Source organism: Poecilia formosa, unplaced genomic scaffold (assembly GCF_000485575.1).
Source record: "Poecilia formosa unplaced genomic scaffold, Poecilia_formosa-5.1.2 Scaffold1, whole genome shotgun sequence".
NCBI classification, from domain to species: Eukaryota; Metazoa; Chordata; class Actinopteri; order Cyprinodontiformes; family Poeciliidae; genus Poecilia; species Poecilia formosa.
This window is the reverse complement of record NW_006799940.1, coordinates 1,906,548-1,929,871: the sequence shown is the minus strand read 5'-3', so window position 1 is coordinate 1,929,871 and position 23,324 is coordinate 1,906,548. Positions and strand designations below refer to the sequence as shown.

The 23,324-nt window shown below is 35.9% G+C and overlaps 2 protein-coding genes across 3 annotated transcripts in view; one reads left to right on the top strand and one right to left on the bottom strand.

Annotated features, from left to right (window-relative positions):
* Positions 1-1,176: 1,176 nt before the first annotated feature.
* Positions 1,177-20,616, bottom strand: rab15 (RAB15, member RAS oncogene family). 2 transcript variants are annotated; one of them, XM_016668112.1, is made up of 9 exons: positions 20,528-20,616; positions 18,998-19,137; positions 18,198-18,230; positions 6,745-6,805; positions 5,536-5,596; positions 4,968-5,045; positions 4,348-4,437; positions 2,917-2,982; positions 1,177-2,835 (listed from the first exon to the last, which is right to left on the bottom strand). In XM_016668112.1, the coding sequence occupies exons 2-9, from the start codon at positions 19,119-19,121 to the stop codon at positions 2,674-2,676; spliced, it is 675 nt and encodes a 224-aa protein (XP_016523598.1). In that variant the 5' UTR covers positions 19,122-19,137; positions 20,528-20,616; the 3' UTR covers positions 1,177-2,673. The 2 variants fall into 2 exon arrangements, with proteins under 2 accessions (XP_016523598.1, XP_007542474.1); XM_007542412.2 differs by lacking the exons at positions 18,198-18,230; positions 20,528-20,616 and having other exon boundaries at positions 18,998-19,360.
* Positions 20,617-20,635: 19 nt separating this feature from the next.
* Positions 20,636-23,324, top strand: part of fntb (farnesyltransferase, CAAX box, subunit beta) — a 19,747-nt gene continuing 17,058 nt past the window's right edge. Inside the window, exons 1-2 of the mRNA XM_007542305.2 lie at positions 20,636-20,761; positions 22,575-22,639. Of these exons, the coding sequence (XP_007542367.1) occupies positions 20,663-20,761; positions 22,575-22,639 (164 nt within the window). The 5' untranslated portion in view covers positions 20,636-20,662. The remainder of the gene's footprint in view (positions 20,762-22,574; positions 22,640-23,324) is intronic.

Here is a 23,324-nt window from a genome sequence, read left to right as displayed (position 1 = left end):
TTCAAGGTAGTTAAACTTAAAATGATCCCAAGATGCAGTCTGAGTAGGACAAAAAAAACTGAAATCTTTTGAATTTTCTAAACATTTAATGCATTTTTCGACTAAATAATCGGTTAAGAAAGACGCGGATAGCCTAGCTTTCAATAGAGAACACAAACAAATTTGCAGTAGGTGCAGAAAATAGTCTGTAATTTTTATACGTCAGTCTTTATATTTAAAAGATACCTTGTAGTTGGCTGTAAGCATCTTTTCAGGGAATGACATGCAAGTTTAGCAATGCAGTTCAAAACATCTGGTTTCCAAAAAGTAGCTTGTGGATTTGATGAAATTGTCGTTAAAGGTGCCATATGTAGGTCCCTGCTAGTAACTGTTGGTCTTAAAAAATACCATGTAGCTTCCAGCAGGTAACATGTACACAGTAAAAATGCCAGTATAGACATATAGACATATAGACACACCCAAAAGTGTCTATATGTGGCCAAGTCAGCAGGTGTTAAAGTAACACTTTTGAAAGTGTTAAAAGACCCATTTTTTTGTTAAATTAACATTGATCTATAATACTGAAATGGGTTTAGGAAAAGTTAAACTTTCCATTTCTGTGTATTGTTTTGAATATTTTCCACTGGATTTGATTGATAATTGCACCTTGTGGGGTCAATTATTTACTTTTTTAACACCACATTATGTTTTGTGATCAACACTACACTGGTGTTACTTTTAATATATTTTAACACTAACACCGTTGTAAATGCTAATGTGACACTCTATGTTGTTGAATTTAACACCAGCTGACTTGGACACATATAGACACTTTTGGGTGTTAATTCAACACTTGCATTTTAAGTAATCCATAAATAAATTCACCACAGTAATCTGGAAAGTAATCACTAAAATTCTAAATACTAAAGTTCCAGAAAGGAGCGTCTGAATTCACATATGTAACCTGTAATTTCTATCCAGGAAGCTGTATGTTCTCGTAAGTAACCACAATGCTCCTGAATGATACCTGTATGCTTAAAATTTATTTTATAAATGCATTGTATAATCTATTGAAATAACTTGAAGGTCCTGTGCTTCTTGACATTTAAATACAAATTTAAACATCTGCAAATGAAAATGACTGAAAAAAACTTTTAATGCGTTTTTTTTTTAATCTTTGGACCATGCTAAGCTGTAATCATTACAACTCACTGAACAGGAGCAGAAATGTTAAACTTTACCGAGAAAGACGCCACAAACAGTCACAAATCTTCAAATATTTACTCAGACACATTCGGCATATTTTCTCTAAGAATAACAAGTTGCATTTTACATGTTTGCATTTAATATAGTTCCACAATTACCACTTAAGTAGTTTACAAGAGGAAAAAAATAGAGGTCCTGAAAAGCAACACAATAATACCTTGTGTATCTACAGCCTACATCACTCAATACCACATACTATCATATCACACATGTCACACATTAACACTTGTTTTAGTAGCATTTAGTCATACTAAGTTGCAAAAATGTAGTAGGTCAAGCTCTCTTTTAAATGATAAATACTCTGTGTGACCTTCAAAGAGGCAACTCTGGTCAAATGCTCTGCTTGTGTTATGCTGAGTAGATGATTAACTTCACTGAAGTTGCAGTAAAAAATGAAAGAAATGTGACCTACATGCAAAAGTTTTACTTGTTCCTTCTGAAATGGCGAAAAAAAAAAAAACTCTGTACAAAGACACAAAACCCAAGACATTTTCTCAACAAAGTAAAATCTGTTTTTTAGGGTTCTTTGTAACAATTTCTAACATTATTGTGGTAAAATTCATGAACATCAGTTTTGCTTTAAAACACCTGTTATGTACAACGTAAGGAGCTGTTGTCAACCTGTTTTGAGTGCAGCTTCTTTCATGCTAATAAAACAGAGAACATAGAAAAATACATTCTGTTTTGCTACAGGGAAACAGATTTTTTTTTTTATTTTGTTCACCAAGCTACTCTCAAACGCCTCGACTTGTCAACAGGTTGTTTTACAAGAAATCAAAGCAAGAAAATTAAGAAATTAATATTTTATGTCCATTAAAGATAGGTTTTATCAGCGTGATAAAACAAAAATGCAATGGAGGGAATTAAAACTGAAAGCCTTTGATCAAATATTATAATTGGACATAAATAATCTCCAGTGATGCTTTTCCAACACCCTCTAGCACCCTCTTGTGGTAATATTACACACAACAGTCTGAGCAGTCATTATCAGAGCACTTGCACCATTTTGGGCAGTAGCCAGCCCAATGATTAATATCAGACAATTAATTACAGTTCATAATGAAAATTAATATGGTGAAATGATTCAGATCAGTCACATCCAACAATCTAGAAATGAAAATGTGATGAAAATGGCATTAAAAAAAACAAAGAAATGTCAAATCTACATTTACACCTGTCCTGGAAACGTTTGTGCCAAATTGTTGGATAGGAATTGCATTTCATTAAAGTGACTCTGAACTCTGCAGAAAACTCTTTGTCATACACCAAGTGCATTAAGGCAAAATGTCTCTCTATGTATTCTTCAAAAGTTGATCCATTTGGAGAACCTCCAAATCTGATTTAAAGTTGGTCTCATTTATATCAGATTAAAGACGAAAATCAAGCAGATTTTTCCACCGATGTTTGGAGGCAGATGTTCACGGTTCTTTAACACCAGCAGGCTTTCTGCTGGTCTCCACTCGAACCGTCACACAGTCCCTCCTCTTCCTCCAGAGCAGTGAGATTCAGCTCGTCGTTGAGGGATATCCGGAGTAGATCCAGGTCCTTTTTGTTGGCTGCCAGCACCTGCTCAGCCAGTCGTGTAAAAGTCTTTGAACCAAAACAAAAAAGAAAAACAGTTGGGATAAAATGTTGATTGCGAAACTTTCAGTGTCTGTCAGATTATCTCACCTCTGTTATGTTGTGATTGGTGAAGGCACTTGTCTCAAAGAAGTCCATTCCATAGGCCTTGGCCAGCTGAAAGAGAATAACAGCATTTTTATTTTAAAACTTTTCAATTCGTGAAAGTCAATCAAGTTTAAAAACGATAATTGGTTCCACTTGTTTAGGCTAATGCAAGATTTTCTAATCTAAACAAGTTTAAAATTGTACCTACAGAGTAAAATATTGCATATATTCACCGAAATGCTTCTACAAGTTGTACTAAATCCCTTGTTTTCCGGACTATAGAGCACACCTTACTATAATCCGCATCTAAGTTGTTTTTAAAAACTGGAAACGTACATATATAAGCCGCACTGGGCTATAAGTCGCATGGTTCAAAGCGGCTCATAGTCCGAAAAATACGGTACTTTTAATGTTCATGATTGACTACAGTTGTATCAGCCACTGACAACATTGGGAAAGTCCAACCGGTTAAGAAAGTCTTTTGAACTGTTTTCTAAAAACCTGGAGATTCCCTGATCAAAAGATAACAAGGTATGTTATTTGTCTGTTTTGTAATTTTGCCAAACTCTTGGAGAAAACCCAAACTGAATCCCAAGACTGAAACAGAGAATTAGAGTCAACAGTACAGACAATGCCAAAGCATAAAAGAGTTGATCTGTCAATTAAGTTGGCTTCTCAGTTCAAGGTTTGCAGGAGGCGGCTCAACTTTATGGATGTCTGAGTCACATGTCTGTATCCTTAAACCACAGAAATCTTCTGTCAGGCAGATTTTACATTAATGTTCATAAATTAGAAATGCACATTCTCTTTTTGCTTCATAGGATTTTCTTACATCTAAGCCAAGAGAGCTGGCATTGTCGCAGTTTGTGCTTAGAGAACAATAAAGAGCTGGCTGGTAATAAAGATCAATCTGTGTCTTGGCAATATTTTACAGACATGTTTCTAACAGAAACAGAGTATAAACTAACCCTGTAGTCAAAAAATGTGTAAATTATTCTTTGGGTTTCCAATCTGCCCAAGTTACTTTGCTTCATCTGAGAAAAGGGGACATTCTGTTCATCAAACCTTGAGACAAATTCTTATTTCCATTTTTTTATTTTTTTATTTACTTATTTATTTTTAAATCAAGAATACTTTTTAAGTAACAAGAGGACTCTACGTCTGGGCGCTACACCTGTAATGCAGCGTAAATTCAAGACAAATGGAAGCAGCGCCCTCTTGTGGTAAATTTTCAAACTGCATCCACTCGGTGCCAATTTTCTCCTGATTTCAGCTCTGCATAACCAAAATTCAACCAAAAAATACATTACTTCCCCTAATATTTCAATATTCCAGCCCCAGTTTTAACCAAAATTAAAATTTGTGTTGAAAATATTAAGCATGCTGGTCCAAGAATCCTCTGCAAAGCAAGTGGACAGACCGTAGCTGACTCACCTTGACGCCTTGCTCTGTGGCCACCTGCCTCTTCTCCACGTCGTCTGACTTGTTCCCGACCAGAATCTTCTGGACTTTATCTGGAGCGTACTGCACATGTTTGTCATGGGGACATAAAAGGAGATTTAAAACAGCAATAAAGAGGCAGAAAGGGTAAATTTAAATGTCAGGAGAAGCAGAGGGTGGGAGAGAAAACACAGGAGTGAGAGCATGCGGGAAATGAGAGCACGATCAGACGTAGGGAAGCATGCCAAGATCAATAGAGACTATATTCAGACAGATCCACTGAGGAAATTAGACCCATAAAGACTCAATTAAAGGAAAAAAAAAAATAAGAGTGAGGGACATGACAGTGGAAAGTAGGGCAAGGCAGAAACCTGGAAAAATGTCATTTCCTTTGTTTATGGAAACACTATTAAAAATTTGCCAGAGACTGGAAATTAAAGATGAAAATCTCAGGCAACGCGGTCTCCGCCTCATCATGTCCTCTGTCAGAATTGTCTCTCTGAACTCTCAGCAGATCTGTTAAAGTGGCTCTGTCTAAAATGTGGGAAGCGTGCTTTCCGATTCTTTAATGTCCCTGATTTATGGAGCTCTTAAAAGCGCAGAGCATGACTCACCTCGTCCACATCACTGGCCCACTTCATGATGTGCTGGAAAGATCGCTCACTCGTGATATCATACACCAGAAAGATTCCCTGCAAAGTGAGGAAGAGACGATCGAAAGCACCTCAGACCTTCGGTTTTATCTCCCTCTGCTTATTTTGTTTATCGTGAAACAAATAAATCCTAGCGAGCCAATAAAAGTTCAACGATTTTCAGACGTGGTGGCCTAATGTGCATGAGCTAAGCTAAGCTAAAGTAATGCGATTAGTTTAAGTAAATCAGAATACTGCCTGGAACATTGGAAGCTTTTGCAGAAGTTTTAAGTGAATAATCTACTAAACAGGAACGAGACGATTCCACTTAAATTTCATTACCAGCTTCTGGTAAGAGGACAATTTAGTTTGGTCCCTTCTAAGCTCATATCAGCCGCAGGCTAAAGAAAAGCAAAAGAGGGCGGTTTTAAGGTACTTTAGCTGCCTGTATAGATGTTGCTCTGAACTGACATGACTTATAAAAGAAACAGAATGTTTTTAATTAAAAGCTAAATGTGATGTACCAGATATTCCAGATAAATAAATGTACCTGTGCTCGTCTGTAGTACTGCTTGGTAATGGTCTGGTACCTTTCCTGGCCCGCTGTATCCCTGCATGGAAACAAACAAACCCAAAAGTTGTACCCAAGTAAAACTAGCACTACTTCAACATATTTTAATCAAGTAAAAGTAAAAAGTAGCCATCCAAGAAATTACTCGACTCGAGTAAGAGTGAAAACGTATTAAAAGGTCTACTCTGGAACTGAGTAACTCATCATATTGTCATTTAAGATTTAAAAATTACATAATCAGACAAACCAAAATGTAACGTTAAGTGGACATTTCGGTATTTTAAGGACCAAAGTGACAACAATTCACATAAATAACAAAATCAGGCAAAAGAAAATGTTTCGAAATCTATAAAACTTATGAAACTTTAACAAAAACTGCAGGAGTGTATCTGTGCATGGTGAATTTTTGGCTAAAACGTGTTTGTTTTTCATTCAGTGGGTAGAAAATCCACACATTTTACTCAAGTAAGAGTAGAGATACTTCATAATAAAATCACCAAAGTAACAGTAAAAATGTATTTGGTGAAAAGTCTACTGAGGTAAGTGAGTAACTCATAAATTAGCAATCATTTAATATTTAAAAATTACATAATCAGGCAGAACAAAATGTAAAGTTAAGCGACAATATTGGTATTTTAAGAACCAAAATGACAATAATTAATATTAAAAAAAAACCTAAATCAGTTCTAAATCAGTTTCTTCATTTAAAAAAAATTATGAAACTTTAACAAAAACTGCAGCTGTGTGTTTGTCTCTTGTGAAAATTTGGCTAAAAGTTTTTTTTTTCTTTTTCTGTCATTCAGTGGGTCAAATCCAGAAATTTTACTCAAATAAGAGTAAAAATACTTAACAATAAAATTACTGAATTAAAAGTAAAAAGTACAAAGTAGTAAAAATACTCATAAAATTAAATTATTTCAAATAAGTTACTCAAGTAAATAAAACTGTGTAAATGTAACTAGTTACTGCCCAACTCTGAATATGGAAAAAAATTAAGAGACCACTTAAAATGACCAGTTTCTCTGATTTTACTTTTTACAGGTAAATGTTTGAGTAAAATGAACATTGTTCTTTTATTCTATGAACTACTGACAACATGATTCCAACAAGATTTGCTGTTTTTAAATCACGTCCTGTCAGACAGATCACTGCATTCCCACTGCACAAAGCCTCTCTCCGATATCTTACCATATCTGTATTCGAACTTTGATACCATCTATTAGTAGCGTCTTCATTTTGAAGTCGACTCCTACAGGAGAGAAGATGAGGTTAGAATATACAATATTACAGCCACAGGAGAGTTCTGGGTTTATTTAATGTTCTTCCAGGGCTTAGAAACTGTTAGTTGGGCATTTTATTCCTTTCAACAATGTGACTAAAGGAAAACGTGTTTTACAGATCACCAATTTTCTGCTACGGCTTTATAAACATCACAGACAGCATAGACAAAACGAGACTCCCGCTATCACAGCATAATCAGCCTGTCAGGAGATCAAGGCAACGATCCAGCGAACCGTTAAGATCAGTTTTCTGTATTGATAAAAAATAAATAAATTAAATTAAATGATAACAGACCAGAGGAGAAAAATGAAAAGAAAACTGAAAAATGCTCTTTCAAAGTATTACGTTTACTTTTAAAAAATAGGCCCGCCGCTGGCATTTTGGGTACAACCTGACCAGCTCGTTTCACAGGACGGAGGTCTGAAAACTAAAGGCTCTGCCTCCAGTTTAGGGCTGGGAAAATGCTGTCATAATTAATGTTGTCTGTGTGAGGAAGGTTAGCACTGACACTGTTAGATCTCTCCCTTTTATTGGGAGATATCGTCAAACTCTGGCTGCAGCATTTTCCACTCGCTGCTGAACTTTTACAGACTTCTTCAGACATCTAGCTAAAACTGCTTCGCAGCATAAAAGTGCAAAAAACATGGAGACATTTTTCTACACAAGTTTCGGAAAGGATGTTTCTAATTTTGGTCGTGTTTCCTGGATGAAACATAAATGGTAACTGTGCTGAATGTGAATGGAGTCGTGTATTTTATTAAAAAGTTCATTTATTTCAGTAACTAAGTGAATCAGATTATTTGCACACACGCAGATGTTTTCAAACCTTCACTCCTGTTAATTATGTTAATGAAAACACAACATTTAAAACTGAAATATTACATCAGACCAATAAATCTTAAGACAAAAATGTGGGCTCAATGAAAAATATGTTTTAATATCTGCTGGTTATTTTCAAAAGGTACTTTTAATCTCATATTCTAATTTATATATTGCAAATAGTTTCACTAACAAACCAGTGCAGGTAAGAAATGTTTTCCATTCTCATTTATCATGATTATTAACCTTGTTTGTTGCTGATTAATGTACAGGAGAGAGAGTTGTAAGAGAGCAAAATACAAAACAGTTATAGCATATAAGTACAGTCTTTAATAAATATCGTATTATATGGAATAAAAATGTTCTAAATGAATTGAATTTTTTTTTCTCCATTGATCTTCTCTGACTGGTGACTTAAAGTCAATAAAAAAAAAACCCTCAGGCATCTAGACTACTTTCATCCCAGAGAAATCAATTAGCAACTCAATCCAATTAACCTGGCAGTCCGCAGCACCTCTGTGTCACAGCTGGCACTGCGCGCGCGCGCCGTGAAAAAAATAAACTCACTCCAATCGATTCACACGAGTGGGGAAGCCGCAGTGTGTGGGCAATTTTATTTTTACGGCTGCTTTTCTGGTGGATTATGCATAACTTGAGAAACTGACAAAAACAGCTGACAGATGCACAACAGCCTGCCAGATTTTTTGCTTGCTTAAAACAAGCTGGAGTCAAGCGAGGGCTCTACGGATACCGAACTGACATCATGAGACCTCATTGAAGAAGAAATACAGCGTTTGCTTTAAGCTGCAGAGGACTCGGGCCAACTGAAAGGTCAGCACAGCAATCAGTATCTTGACTTACCAGGGGCAGCAGGGGAGAAGAAGAGGCTTCCTGCGTTTTTTATTAATTTGAAGGTACGGACAGAAACTGAAGAAGTAATAGCGTTATGTGTACAAACAAAACCAAACAGCATCATGGAAATCAGCCCAAAGCTTTATAGGAATATTTGAGTTCAATTTTAAGGACATCAAAGTTTTATCATGATGTTTTCTGTACTGCGATAACAATAAAAGCTGCTTTTTTAGGTCACTGCATAACTATGACTGCGTGGCTCAGCAATAATAATCCCAAAATGACATATTTTTACATTTATTAATGCTCTACTGAACAAACAGTGGAATAAAATAGTAAAAATAGGTCTTGGGGAGCTTATAAACATCATTAATTAGAATTTATTGTGAAATTCTTACCATGATAAGGAATTTATCACGATAAATAAATAAATATAAATGTGATAAATGCACAATCCTAGCATCAAACCGCACAGCATGCTTTAACTTTCTGGGAAAAACTTAAAAGATCTGAATGCCTTCGTCATTAAAACAAACCTTAAGAAAACAAAACTAAAGAGCACAGCAATCATAAATATAAAATTCTTCACTGCTTTAAGATTTAAATAGAGCATCATTTGCAGGTGAAATTTAAAGCTGCACAATATTTTTGAATATTGCAACCAAGATATTAGTTGCAATATCTTATAAATTAGTTGCTGCCACTGTTTTTATGTTTGTAAAAATAAAATTAATTAAAATTAACTGAAAGGTGCAGCCGGAACCATGAAACCTGCATCATTTCCTTGCACATAAATCCTAGCTGCAAAAACAAACTATTTATTTCCACTTCTAAAAGTCTGAATTTTAATAAATCACTAACTAATCCGAGGACTGTAAAATATTTATTTATAAGAACTTAAGACATTCTTGCTGCAAGACAAAAGTGCTAACAAATGTGGCACAATCCAATTTTATTGAAATCAGAAAATATATTTGGCTGAAACTGTAAGTAAATAAAACTCAATTTAATTTGGAAGCAAGAGGTTTCCCTCAAATATTATCATAGCAGCTTTTAAAATATAAAACTTCAAAGAGCAGCTTTTAAAAAAATAATTTGTCTTCCACTTTTTCTTCACTTGTAATTATAACAATGGCGTGAAATTTGCACGGTGTAACCGACAGCACTTAATTTAAGTTGGCAGCGTGAGAGCCATGTAAAAGTTAATGTGAACACACCCCTAAACTGACTGAACTAATCGACTGGGCTTGATAATATGAGATGGCTTTTGCAGTAATGCATGTCAGGGATGGCGATGGCCCCAGTAACAGATGGATGGAAGGATGGATGACTTTTATTCAGTGGAGGACCGGACTTATCATCCATAACTGTCATAACCAGCAGAGGACAGACAGCAGCTGTCATGCCGTGTGGGCGCTGGAGATCAAGGGCCAAAACATTTTAATTTTATTATTTTTACTCGATTGTCATTGATCTGACCTGAACTGTTAACTGTTAAATTATGAAACAACACACCTACCTCACTCTCTCCACTTAAAGAGTCCTGTAGACGCAACTAAGGCTGCATTCACATTGCAGCCCGAAGTGACCCAATTCCGATTTTATTTTCTTCCTTAATGCGACCTATATCTGATCTTTTCATGACAGTCTGAACAACAGACTGTCATGAAATAAAAATTACCAAGTTGCTCCGATAGTATTTTTCCACCATTTTTTATTTTTTGCAAATACATTAGGATTTGCAAAAAAAACTTGAATATCCAATATGTATCCGATTCAAATGTGACCTACCGTCTAGGTCGCATTCATCCGACCTGAACGTCACTGATACTCGACAAACGTCACTATTCTGCGACCTGATACGCGCAAGCGTGAAAGAAAAACAACAACCACGGCGAGCTGTAATGATGAAGTTGTTACGGTGCTGGCTCCGGCCGGACCACTTCAAAATCGTAAGCTATGCTCCACCATTAGCATCCATGTTGACTTCCGCAAACACTGAGCACTTCTTCTTCTTCTTCTTCTTCTTCTTCTTTTTAATGGCAGTTGGCAAAACCACACACATGAATACGGCAAAAACAGTGAGCACATTCTCTATGAGTGACGTTATTGCGCCCTCTAATGAGTATGCGGGGCATTTTCAGGTCGTTTGGAGATCAAGTCGCATATATTTGGAAGTGAGAACAACCACGTGAAAAACTCACTTCAGGCTGTGGTGTGAACGTAACCTACGTACTATTTGTTAGTATTCAAGAATTATTCAGTTAAAACAGGCACCTACATCTTGCTGAAAAGTTACTTGTACGTGACTTATTTCAAGTGTACTAAAATTTTTGCACCAGACATTTGACAAAAATACATCATAAGATTTTGTGTTTTTACAGTGCAACAGATCTAAATGCAAACTGTTTAAGGTAAATCATTGAAAAATTATTTTCCAGTCTCGGCACTAGCTATTACCATTCCTGATGTATTAGTGGCAAAACGGAGTACATTTTACATTTTTTTTAACCTCACCACGGAAATCTTCGTCAAAAAAAAAACAAAAGTGTCTTTGGTAAATCTCATCCGGTGTTTATAACTTCCTTCCTGTAAAAAGGGAATGCTGTCTAACCCAGTATTTCTTGGCCCCATTGGATATGAACAGGTTATGTTATATCATTAAAAAAAACATTGTCATAGTTTGAGAGTGTTTTCAAGTACATCTGGTAAGGGCTGAACAAAGTAAGGCCTTCAGTGGGATTTATTTAAAGCTATGAATGTCCTCTTATGATTCCAGGTGAGTCAGCATCAGACTGAGGACGAAGATTTTTCAGTTTTTCTCAGAAAAACTCAGAAGCTGCAGCTGAACTGAGTAATCCCACCATAATATTCATGCAGGACTTTGAATTGCAGCTTTTACTGCTGGAAATAGTGCCATTCTCCTGTACATCGCACAATTACAAGGCATTTATTTCTCTTTACTTGTCACAGTGCCTCATTTTTCTGAGTCACAAACAAATTTGTCTGTATTTTTTTTTGTCATTAAGAATGCAGATTTGATATTCAGAGGTTAAAAGGACAATGAAGTGAGAAGTAAAAACCAAATTTAGCAATTTGCCTGTCACTTAAAACCTTTAAAATTGAACATTGTACCAAATGGCAAGTCGAAAATAAAAACATTAATGTAGGAGAAATTTTTAAAAAAATATTTTGTGGTTGAGACCAAAGTATTTCATAAAAGAGAGACAAAGAGAGAAGTCAAATGTGTTGTAAACAACACAGTTCAAATGGCAGCAGATGTCATGCGGGGCTCTGTTTTTTCGTTTTTTTCTTCTTTTTTTTGGTGGAGAAAATGCTAATGCAGGCAGACCTCGGGACGCAGCTGGATAGTGTTATGAATACATTTTATTAAATAAATTGAAAGCTGCTGGAGACAAAGAAAGTCTAGCAGTTTAATCCTGGGAATGAAAAGCAGAACATGGCAGAAACTTGTCTGACATAAAATACACTGAGATGTATTGTTAAAAAAAAAGTCTAAATGATAGCTTCTGGAAAGTATTTAATTATGAAACATTTGCTGAAAATAGTAATGGCTTTTTGATGGATTGCAATTAACCCACATTTCCCTGAATCGTTTCTTTCTACACACTTCTGTGAGCTTTAGTATCTCAGCCACTGAAGGTGGATAATATCAGGTGTGGGCATTACTGGCCAAATATGTCATCAATAAGAAGATCAATAAATATAAAAGCATCGTTTTGTGGTTGCAGTAATGCACACACTAATGCTGCTAAGATAATTAAATTTACATGATTTTCTTGTAATCTTTAACACGCACCTTCAAATACAGGTGTATCTTAATACATCAGAATATTATCCAAAAAGTTAATTCATTATAGAAACATATCATATAGACAGATTACATACAAAGTGATACATTCTAAACACTTGTTTCTACTAATTTTGATGATATTCATGATTTCTAAACTGGAAAGATCACTGAACAACAGTCCAGTTCTTCTTCTGCTCTGATCAGGTAAGATGTTTGTTTCTGGTTTAGCAATAACCTAATACAGGGAATGTAGCAGTGGTGACTTTTGAAGTCATGATTCTAGCCATATCTTTATCAACAGTTTTAATTTTGCTCTGTCTTATAATCTTTATTTCTACCTGACTTTTTTCCTTCCACTTAACTTTCCACGGCACATTCAAAAAATCTTCTGCAATGACCTACTTTGGCTTACCCTTCTTGGGGAGCATGTCAGTGTCAAGTCAACTGTCTTCTCCTTTATTATACTGGCCTTAAAATAACGTCTCATTGGCAAAGAATTTCTTCTTCATCATCTTTTAGCATTCTATAAACCTAAGACATATCAGTTTGTATGTAAATAATCAATATAATGTACGAGCTTCACTTTTTAACCTGAATTAATGAAAGAATTAAACATTTCAGCAATGATCTAATTCACTTAAATGATGAGACCTCTCTCTGTCTGGATTTAAAAAAATACATTAGAGCCATATGCTCCTAATCTGCCATGGATAGTGTTTTACCTTTGGCATTATTAATTTTTCCTTACAATGGTCTGCTTTAATTGTTTTACAAAGACTGAACAGAAAGAGAAAATGCAAAGAAATCAAGAGAAAACTCTTCAGAAAGCCTGAAGGATTGTCGCTCAAAACAACTTTGGTCAATTGCAGGAAAGCAAAAATATACAGTAACTGCAGATGACTTAAAACCTTTTGTGTCGTTAAACGCTTATGGAGGTAATGAATAAACAAAGGCAGGTGTTATCTTTAAAGCAACACCTGGTGTGAAGAGCGAAGCAAAACCAACTAAGAAATACCAGCACCGAAGTAAAAGATGAAAATCATAGCAATGAACTACAAAAGCATAATAAGTGAAAAACCTTCAGACTGAGACCAAAACAAAGCAACCGTGACAACATCACAGCGAAGAGACCGTCTCTGAAACGAACCATGCAAGGTCGTAAGCCTGTTTTTACCACAGCTAGAGAGGAGGAGCCCTCCACCCCTCTGTGGGACTCAGAGGGAACATACAACTTCAAAACACTCTGAAAGTGAAATCAAAAAGACTAAATTATCTGAAAAATGTACATAGAAGCTGAATGGTAGTGAAGTTGCTGATAAGCAACGAAAATGGCCATGATCTTCCAACTCTTAGACTGTAGGATAAAAATGAGCCGGTAATGCACCTGAAAGCATTTAATTTGTTAAGAAACAAATTTGAAAAATACAGTTTATCAATGCATGCATGCATGTTGACACTCTACCAAGTATTTTCCCATAAAATCCAGAAACACCAGTGATACATAACTATATTCTGGATTCATACAATCTCAAGCAAAGGTGTTCACACTCCTTTAAACCTTTGAAGTGGAAGGAAAATTTCACGTTTTCAATATTTTTTACTGATAAAAATCTGAAAAGTGTGAAATGTTTTTGTATTTGGCCATCTTTTCCTGCAGTTGCTGCTGCACATTGTTTTTGTATCTATAGAGACTAAACTTGTTGCAGAACCAACTGGACGGAGAGCATCTGTAAGCAGCAAATTATAAGATTCTCTGTAATGTTTAGATCTGGACTTGGACTAGGCCACTGCAAACAACAAGCACCACCTTTAATTTAGTAAATACTAACGTTTCTGAGTACCACAAGGCTTGCTGCCATTTTGAAATCCTAGATTCTGGGATATTAGGTTCTAACCTCAAAACCCAATATGGCTACCTTACATCCAGAACTTTGAGGTAGTAAAAAGCAAAGTTTATTTGCCCTTCTTATGATTTGCATCGTAATCGTACTATACTACCTTCTTTACTGAACATGTTGCAGAAAGGTTTAAAATTCAGAGGAATGCGTGGTTTGTGCTGTTAAAAAATGTGGGAAAATTCAAGACGTATCTATACTTTTTTAAGGCAGTTTACATTTTTCCAGTTAGTTTTTATCACAAAAAACTCATGAAAGTGGCATGAATAGTTCTTGAAGTCTTTAAAACATTAAGTTACAGAAACATAGAAATAGTTTAAGCTATCCCTGACAAAAGATAAAGCTACGGCACAATATTATTTGTTGCTACTTTCTTTACGACACACTGTCTGTCTGTTGTGGCCGTGATCCTCAGAGTGATGAGCTGCGGTCAGCTGAGTGTTTATGACAAGGCTGTGACCCAAACAACACAAAGAGTCCAACATATGGCAGAAGCTTATTGAGGTGTGATGTAGAGATGAGTGGAGGTGATGTTTTATGGCTGATTTCACAGCCATTGGCTCCAGAGAGAGTCTAGGATGGGACCACCGAGATGAAGGTGAGGAAGATTAAACTGAGCGGTGTGACTGAATACCAATTTCAGATCATTTCTCTGGCTCTGTGCCAGAGAGATATGCACTCTGGAGACCAAAGAACTATGTTTTGTGGAAATAAAACATGACATCTTAATCAGTAAGAGTCTAGTTCTATATCTTCATAAATCATCTTAAAAACAAGCTACGTTCCTCAGGTAAAACTTCTGAATTTAGCGTGCTAAGATAAGCCGACACCTCTGAGACAACAAGCCTTTTAACAAAGTCAAATCCCATCAACCTGGCTTAAGAATCATCCAGATAAAATCCCAGAAGAGAGAAATGAAATGGGTGGAACATGTCCTATTTTAATCACTCGCATCAAGGGCCAGTTTTCTTTCCTGTTGAAGTGTGGCGCTTTTATCGCTCAAAGATGCACAGAGATCCCCCAAGCAATGCAAAATTAAAACGTTTTGTGGATGCCAAGGATGTACCAAAGAGCTTAAAAACAACCCATATACACATTTTAATGACTGCAGAGTCATTAAATGTATTTGTGTGGATGGACAAGATAAAGATAATACAGATTTAGCACAAATGGTGCAAATTCAACCAAACTGAGTTTGTCATCAAGAATCAACATTTTATCACAGTTTCTTAATCTAGTCAAAGCACTTTTTGGTGCATCATTCTTGAACTTAACAGAACTGCAAAGGAAAAGGATTTGCCAGCTGAAAGGAAAATATGTCCAACACTGCAGGAATTTGCAGATTATGGCAACTGTATGATTTATTAAAGACGTCAACATTAGCTCTGAGATGAGTTTATCATGGATGTTTTCAGAAAGTCTTTGTATGCTTAGATGTCAAGTGAAGTTTTAAGCCTCACACTCTACTCCCAGTGAGTAATATTTTACTCATTGGGAGTAAACTGGAAATCTGTGCAGAAACTTTAAGCTCTTTTAAATCAGCTCCAAAATGCTTAATAAAAGTAATGTAAATATATTACATGAGAATAGTGAAATGTTCAGGTATACTGCAAAGTACTTAATGACATCCATCCATTTTCTTTACACCCTTGTCCCTTGGTGGGGTTGGGAGAGTTGCTGGTGCCTATCTCCAGCTAATCTTCTGGGTGAGAGGTGGGGTCACCCTGGATAGGTCACCAGTCTGTCACAGGGCAACACAGAGACAGACAACCAAGCACACACACCTGGGGGCAATTTGGAGAGGCCAATTAACCTGACAGTCATGTTTTTTGGACTGTGGGAGGAAACATGCAAACTCCGTGCAGAAAGACCAGGGCTGGGAATTGAACCCAGAACCTTCTTGCTGCAAGGCAACACCTCTACCAACTGCACCACTGTGCAGCCCTACTTGATGACATCTGACGGGGAAATAGAAGTATTTAAGGGGTTAATGTTTCATGCTTTTGAATTATAACAGGATATGGGAGAACAGAAATTGAGGGGTGAGACACGCAGCCAGATTTTCAGATAATAAGACCAGAACACGATTGATTGGCACGTCAGCGGAGCTGATGGGAGATTTGGGTCCACATGGAGGAGAATTTATATCTCTACTGTCACTGTGAAGGATGGAGGATTATATACTGACCCTTTGCAGGACAGCACTGACTCTAGACACTTTGTGTGAAGTTATTTATTGGAAACTGAAGATTTAATCATTCCAGGTAAAAGAAAATATCTATCCAATCTCATGTCATTCAGCTTTTTAAACATTCTCAAAATGAGAGAAATGAGTCTGGAAATGTTCAGAGTAAATATCTCAGTGCAGGGTGGAGCATTATAGGACTAGGACTTAAAATAGCTCACTGCAGACATTACAAACATGTGAACATTTATCCAGCTGGCTAACATAGTTGGAGCTTGCGATCAAATTATTAATTAAATACACACGCGCAACTCCAGGCTATGAAAAAGCTGGGTGAAGATGCAGAAAAAAGTGGTAATTAAATAGTAACCAAAAATAAATTACAAGAGCAATCTAAAGAGTGTGGAAAAAGGACAATCAAATCCACAGCTAAATTAAGAGATCTGCGGCACAAAAACGTCTTTAGTGCTTCTCCGGAAAAAGCTTCAGATGACCAAAGAATCACAGCCACAAGGCCTGTGGAGGGTGATTTAGCTCCCATCATGAAAAATTCATACCTCTAACTTCTTGGACAGAACCGGATAACATGAGACGAATTTTGAAGTCTATGAAGAAGAAAAACTGAGGACCGAGTGAGGAAAAAAAATGACTGAGCTGCTACTTTGCATATGATGTCTATAGAAAGATAAAATTGATTGTATCTTATGGGGATGTTGTTGGTTAGAGTTGATGAATACATGCCACTCAGGAATGAAAACTTGTTAGAGGATTTAAGACTCAGGCAGAGGTTTCAGGCTTAGAGAAGCCTAAAAAAAAAAAAAATTCAGTCTCTAGATGTGAAAAGTGAGACGTACTGTGAAATCCTTGCAGCTGTAATTGCAGCAAAAGCTGGTTCTACAAAGCATTGACTGGAGGGGCTGATTATAAATGGATCCCACACTTGTTTGTTGTTGTAACTTGGTAAAATGAGAAAGAGCTCAAGAAGAATTAATAGGTTTGACAGGAAACCTGCATATTTTCTCTACAAAAAAACAGTTTGGATTTTTATTATTATGCATGTTTTTTTTCTATATCTAAATGTATCTTTTGTGTTGGGATAGATTAATGAGCAATGAGTCATTTCATTTTAGAACTACAAAGTAAAGTTATTTAATGGCTCTAAAATAGTTATTTTAAAATACAGCTCTGGAAAAAATTAAGAGAATAATCAGTTTCTCTGATTTTACTCTTTATGGGTTTATGTTTGAGTAAAATGAACATTGTTCTTTTATTCTATGAACTACTGATAACATGCCTCCAAAATTACAAGCAAAAATTTAGTATTTATTTGCAGAAAATGAGAAATGGTCAAAATAACGAAAAAGATGCGGTGCTTTTAGACCTCAAACAATGCAAATATTCATTTAGAAACAACAATGCTAATGTTTTAACTCAGAAAGAGTCCAGAAATCAATATTTGGAGGAATAACCAGGAGGTTTTCAATGTGGTTCAGTGCAGTGGGCTCTTCATTTTTTCCAGTACATGTACTGCATTGTTTATCTGTCAGGCAGTTTCTGTCTCAAAACCAAACTATTAAAACAATCTCCTAATCATGTTTTCTAAACAATATTGTCTAAATGTTCCCATGTTTTTCTCTATTAAGTTTTAAAAAATGGCTTTCTGCCCTCTGTCTACAGCACTGACTGGATTTTGGCTTTTCCAGTCTGTGCCCAATTACTGCAAACAATGTCAGAAAGACGCATCTGCAGAGTCTCACAAAAAGAAGCTTAGCAGGGCAGTAAATCAGTCTATTACCTGAATATGCATGCACACAAGAAGAAACAGGCGCTGAAAGAAAAAGATAAGAGACTCAGCCGCAGCCATGTGGGGGTTGTCAAAATGAAGCTAAGTAATGTGCTTGCCATGGTCTAAACTGAGATATTCTGCAAGCTCAAATTAAACCAAAGAAAGGGGGGAATAGTTATGAGCAGGAATGTGGTAAATTTACCAGTGGGAAAACTTTTCCGCAAATAGGGAAGGAGCTGAAGAAGCCATAAGCAGTTATTGTACAAACAGAGAAAAATGATGAAAATAATCATTGAGAACATAATAAAAGTTGGGAGGGTTCAGTTAAGTTATGCTGCAGCAGAAATACCAGTATTTGTTTGTTGCATCCTGCTATATTAAATCAAGAATAAAGCAATAAAGACCAGATGCTGAACTTACTCTGCCTTGGTTTAAAAAAAAAAAAAAAAAAAACATGATCTGCATGTTTTACTGTATTGGGAATTGTGCCATATGTGGTTTTGCAAAGTGTTGCACTGTTATTGCAAAGTGCTGATACTTTGTGAACTCATTTTCATCCCTCCCACTGTTTGTTCTTCACCCTAAAAGACGCATTTGATCAGTTCAGTCACACTGCCTGTTTTATTTAAATTTAAGTCTCAATTTTAGATTTTGTTTACAGTCGAGTTTGTGGGCTTAACATTAAAATATGATGATATAAAACGGGAATGAGCTGCACATTTTTTTTTCAACATAAAACGATAGAAGAGCAGTTCATTTCAAATAAACAGTAAAAGCGGTTGATGAAGATAGAAAAACATGAGTCTTACCGATGGTGGAGATGTGGGAAGGGTGAAATTCGTTGTCCGTGAACCTGCATAACAAACATGTTTTTCCAACCCCGGAGTCCCCGAGGAGCAGGAGTCGGAAGAGCACATCGTACTGCTTAGCCATGGTGTTGTTTCATGGGCTATTGAATGAAAAAAATAAAATAAGCATAAAATAAAAATTGAGATCAGAGTCAGCTAACTGAGCGATGAGTGGCCTCTCTCTCCCCGCCTGGATGCCATGTCTGTTCAGCAGGATCACCTAAGGCTGTGAGTGTTTTTGTTCACTGATGACAATGAAACTGTGATGCTCCAGCTTCCCAAGCAGCCTCCAGCTTCCCAAGCAGCCTCCAGCTTCCAGTGGGTGCGGTGGACCTGCGTCAATTTATTCTCTGTTATAAATATGCTCTTCCTGCCATGCCTTTCAAAATAAAACATGAAATTTTAAAACACTCGGGGAAATTCGAGGTTATTCTCCTTTATTTTGTGATTTTGTGAGGCAAAGCTCACTTATATCAACTGTTTTGCAGGCTGTTGATTCGGAAAGATATAGCTTTGAGAGCAGAACTGCTTCCAAATTATCCAAAATTATTATTATTTTTTTGTGCTCCACTGTAGTCTGCATTTCTAACCTTTTATAATAGTGGAAAAGCCAAATTGTTTTTCAGAGTTTCTCAGAGGCAAGTAGAAAATTTATACTCTTAATTTGTTTTCATAGAATTGGCAAAAACATTGCATGAACAGCCAGCGAGGATGCATAAAGAAAAATGTATTTTCATCCTGCTTCATTTACTGAAGCATAAAATTTTTACCTCCAGAACCTGGGATGAAAAGTTATTTTTAAATCGTTTCTTAGCTGTAATTACAAGCATTTTTGACAGCATTGCCAAATATTTCAATGCACTCTTAAATGCATTAAATGCATTAAATTTCCTCAACTGAAATTTTGAAGATATTTTATGATTTACTTTCAAAGTAAACTAATGGTGAATAAAACAAGTAAATTTTTCCTGGTTTGATAAAAGTATGAATTGATTTCCCTTTTAATACAGACAACACAATTTTTAGTTATAAAGATTGCTATACAGTTCACTAGTCTGACAGTCATTTTCACTCCATGTTGATTGTAAGAAAGTAAAGATAAGTGAAGATGTTTTAAAAATATTCATCACAAAGTGCTTTGAAACACAACAGAGGACTAAAAAAATTACTGAACAAAAGCATTTTCTGTAATCGGTAGTATTTTCTGCATGAAATGGTAATTTTCTCATTAAGCCATCAAAATATTAATACACAACTAGTTTATTTTGAAGGGTAAATTACATCATTTCCTCTAAATTTGTGTTAAGAAATAATTGTCTGGGTTTCTCTTTTAATGCTGTGTTGAAATGATATTTAGTGGCATCAAAATACTCGTAAAATTATTCATCCTGACGTCTTATAGATAAGAATAACAATATAAAAAAAACTCTCAGGTTTTCACGTTTTCGGTGAATGAAGCGAAATGAAGAAGGTTTGTTCCCTTTGACTCACCGTAGTTGGCTTTTCACGCAGCTCTTTACGCCCACTTCAGCAAGAAATCTGAAAACTATCAAAACAACGTGAGAATCTGGACGCTCCCGTTTCGTTCCCGGAGCTCTGCTGGCAGCGAGTCTTTTTTCCACCACCATGGACGGTGTTCCAACTCCTTTGCGGTGCTTCGATGAGCAGCACACGGCAGAAATGTTTGAGGATGACGGGGTGGAAACGGTGACTTCGGTGGAGCAGGTGAGCTAACGTACAGATTAGCTACATTGGCTACTTTGGAGCTAACGCTTCTGTGCGGTTCTGTGCTTGGAGCTGGAGGTGAAAGTGGAAAAGAAAGTGACTAAATTACTCCCGATAAGACGTTTTATTTTCATTCCGTTAAAGAAAGACGTTGAATCAGTTTTTTCCGTTGTAAGCTCTCTGTCGTATCCTTCGCAAACTTTAGCCTCTACTTAGCTAACAATGGACTCATAATGAGATTAAGTTTTTTTAATGCACGGGACCTCACTGTTCGCCACTTCAGCAAGTGCTAGGCTTTGTTTAAAGACTTTTAGCAACAAAATAACCATCTCTCTGATATTTTACAACTTTTTCTTCAAACTGGAGTGGTATTCAGGTTTCTAAAAAAGACTGAAAATCAAATTACTTATTTTTATGTTGTTAATTCAACGACTGGTTTTATACGTTATTTTTCATGCTCTATAAAATGTGCATGCCCTTGTTAAAATGCAAGCTATACGGTTTTGTTTTTTTTGCAACTCTAAACCTGGCATTATAAAATAAATGTGTATGCTCTTAGTAGCCATTGTATGTTTAATATGTCTGTTTTTTAAATATTTGATTAATTGGCACTTTTGTTCATATTTTTCCAAATAGTTGGCTATATTTACAGCAGTTGCATGTCAAAACAATCATAATTTCACCTAATAGTGTTACACTCAACATTTTTCAGATTTAGTTTTAAATTTTGAGACTGTTGTAAACCTATCGAAACATTACATTTAGCTCTTGAAAAGCTACACGTCATTTACAGTTTCTGATTAAATCTCACTCATCTATTTTCTTACTGACATAAGTGCAGTTTGACTGCTGGATATTCATATGATGACCAACTATAGACATTTCTAAAACAAATGTGAACAAAATTAGAAATATATACTTTCATATGTTTTAATTACATAAGTTAGTTCACTAGCTGTACTGAAGAAACGATGAGAATTAAAATGGCTTAAAGTAAACAAAAACCTACAAACTTAAATTAAAAAATTTAAGAAAATGCAGCATTAAGCGAAGTTAGTAAGATTCTTCCATAAGTCCATATAATCCGTTTAAAAAAGTGTAAATTTTCAATATTTACAGGCATCTTGTGAACGGAGATTTGGCACCACCTGTTGGTTATTTTTAAAGAGCCCTGTCAAATAACTTTATAAGACAAAGGTGTAAATGTTGTCTTAAAAATTTATATTATTTAGAACATTTTCTATAATTAGCCTCCACAATGTATAGCAATCAGTGACAGCAGAAAGCAGCAGATGGAAACATAAAAGTGTTGGTAAAATATTAAGCATTTGTATTTTTTATCAACTTAATCTAAAGTAACTATAAAGAAAAAAACTAAAAACAAAGTGTCAAATGAATGTCAAAATGACTTAAATATTTTGCCTACAAAGTTATGAAAGAAAATTTGAATTGCGTAAGGTGAAGATAAAGTTAATCACTAGTTAACTCACAGAATTAAAAAAAACATTGAAAAAATGTAGTGTTGAAAATTATTCTAATAAAGCTTCCTTGGTGTTTAAATATCACATGACATGGATCCATTTCTCTTGCACTCTTAAAAACTGGAAAGACAAGCAAACATGTCAGTCATGTTCATGCTAAAAAAAATATCCAATCTCTCTAAATATTCAGTTCTTTTTAAGAAATGTTCAAATATTGATGTTTAATCATATTTTTTCTGGGATAAAAACAGCAAATGTCTGCTCTCTGTGTATTTTTGATAAACGCTGAGCTTTTGTGTTGTTTTTCAAACTATTCCCTTTATTTTATCTAGAAAAAAGTGGAGGAGGCCATCGAAGCGGCCATCAATGTTTACAAGCAGATGCACAGCTTTCCTCAGTAAGTTCCTGCAGAACTAAATGTTAGCAAATGATCCCTTTCTGTTAAAGTTAAATTTCCAGGTTGCATGTTGGTGGAGACAGTATTTTGATTCTTAAAGTGGGATATAGGCAGTTCACTGACAAACAGGAAAGGTGCGCTGAAGCTTCAGGGTGATAGTCATCTGTTCATTGAGTTATCAGATTCTCAGCCGCGGCTGTGATGTTCGACGGCTGTTGTCTAAAACGCCGTGCTGATCGGCCCACATGCGTTGCTATCAGCTGTCATCTTGTCTCCGTGTGGGTGACTCATTTCATTTCTGACAGCCGCTGGATCTGCCGATCGCTGAGTCTGCAGCCTATGTGGAGGTACATTTGGTTCCATCAGGAAAATTCATGTGATTAGTCAGAGGAGGGTGTGTGCTTGTTAGAGAGTGGATGTTCTCTGCTCTTCATGGCCGTAATTCAGGGGTGGAGTAAATTAAACGGCAAGATGATTTATTATCTGTTTGAACCTGAACGAACTTCAATTGTAGTACCATTTATATTCAATTTATGTAGAAATTATAAGAAAGAATAGATGCATTATCCATCCATTCACTAGTCCAATCTGTCCATCCATCCATTCACTAGTCCAATCTGTCCATCCATCCATTCACTAGTCCAATCTGTCCATCCATCCATTCACTAGTCCAATCTGTCCATCC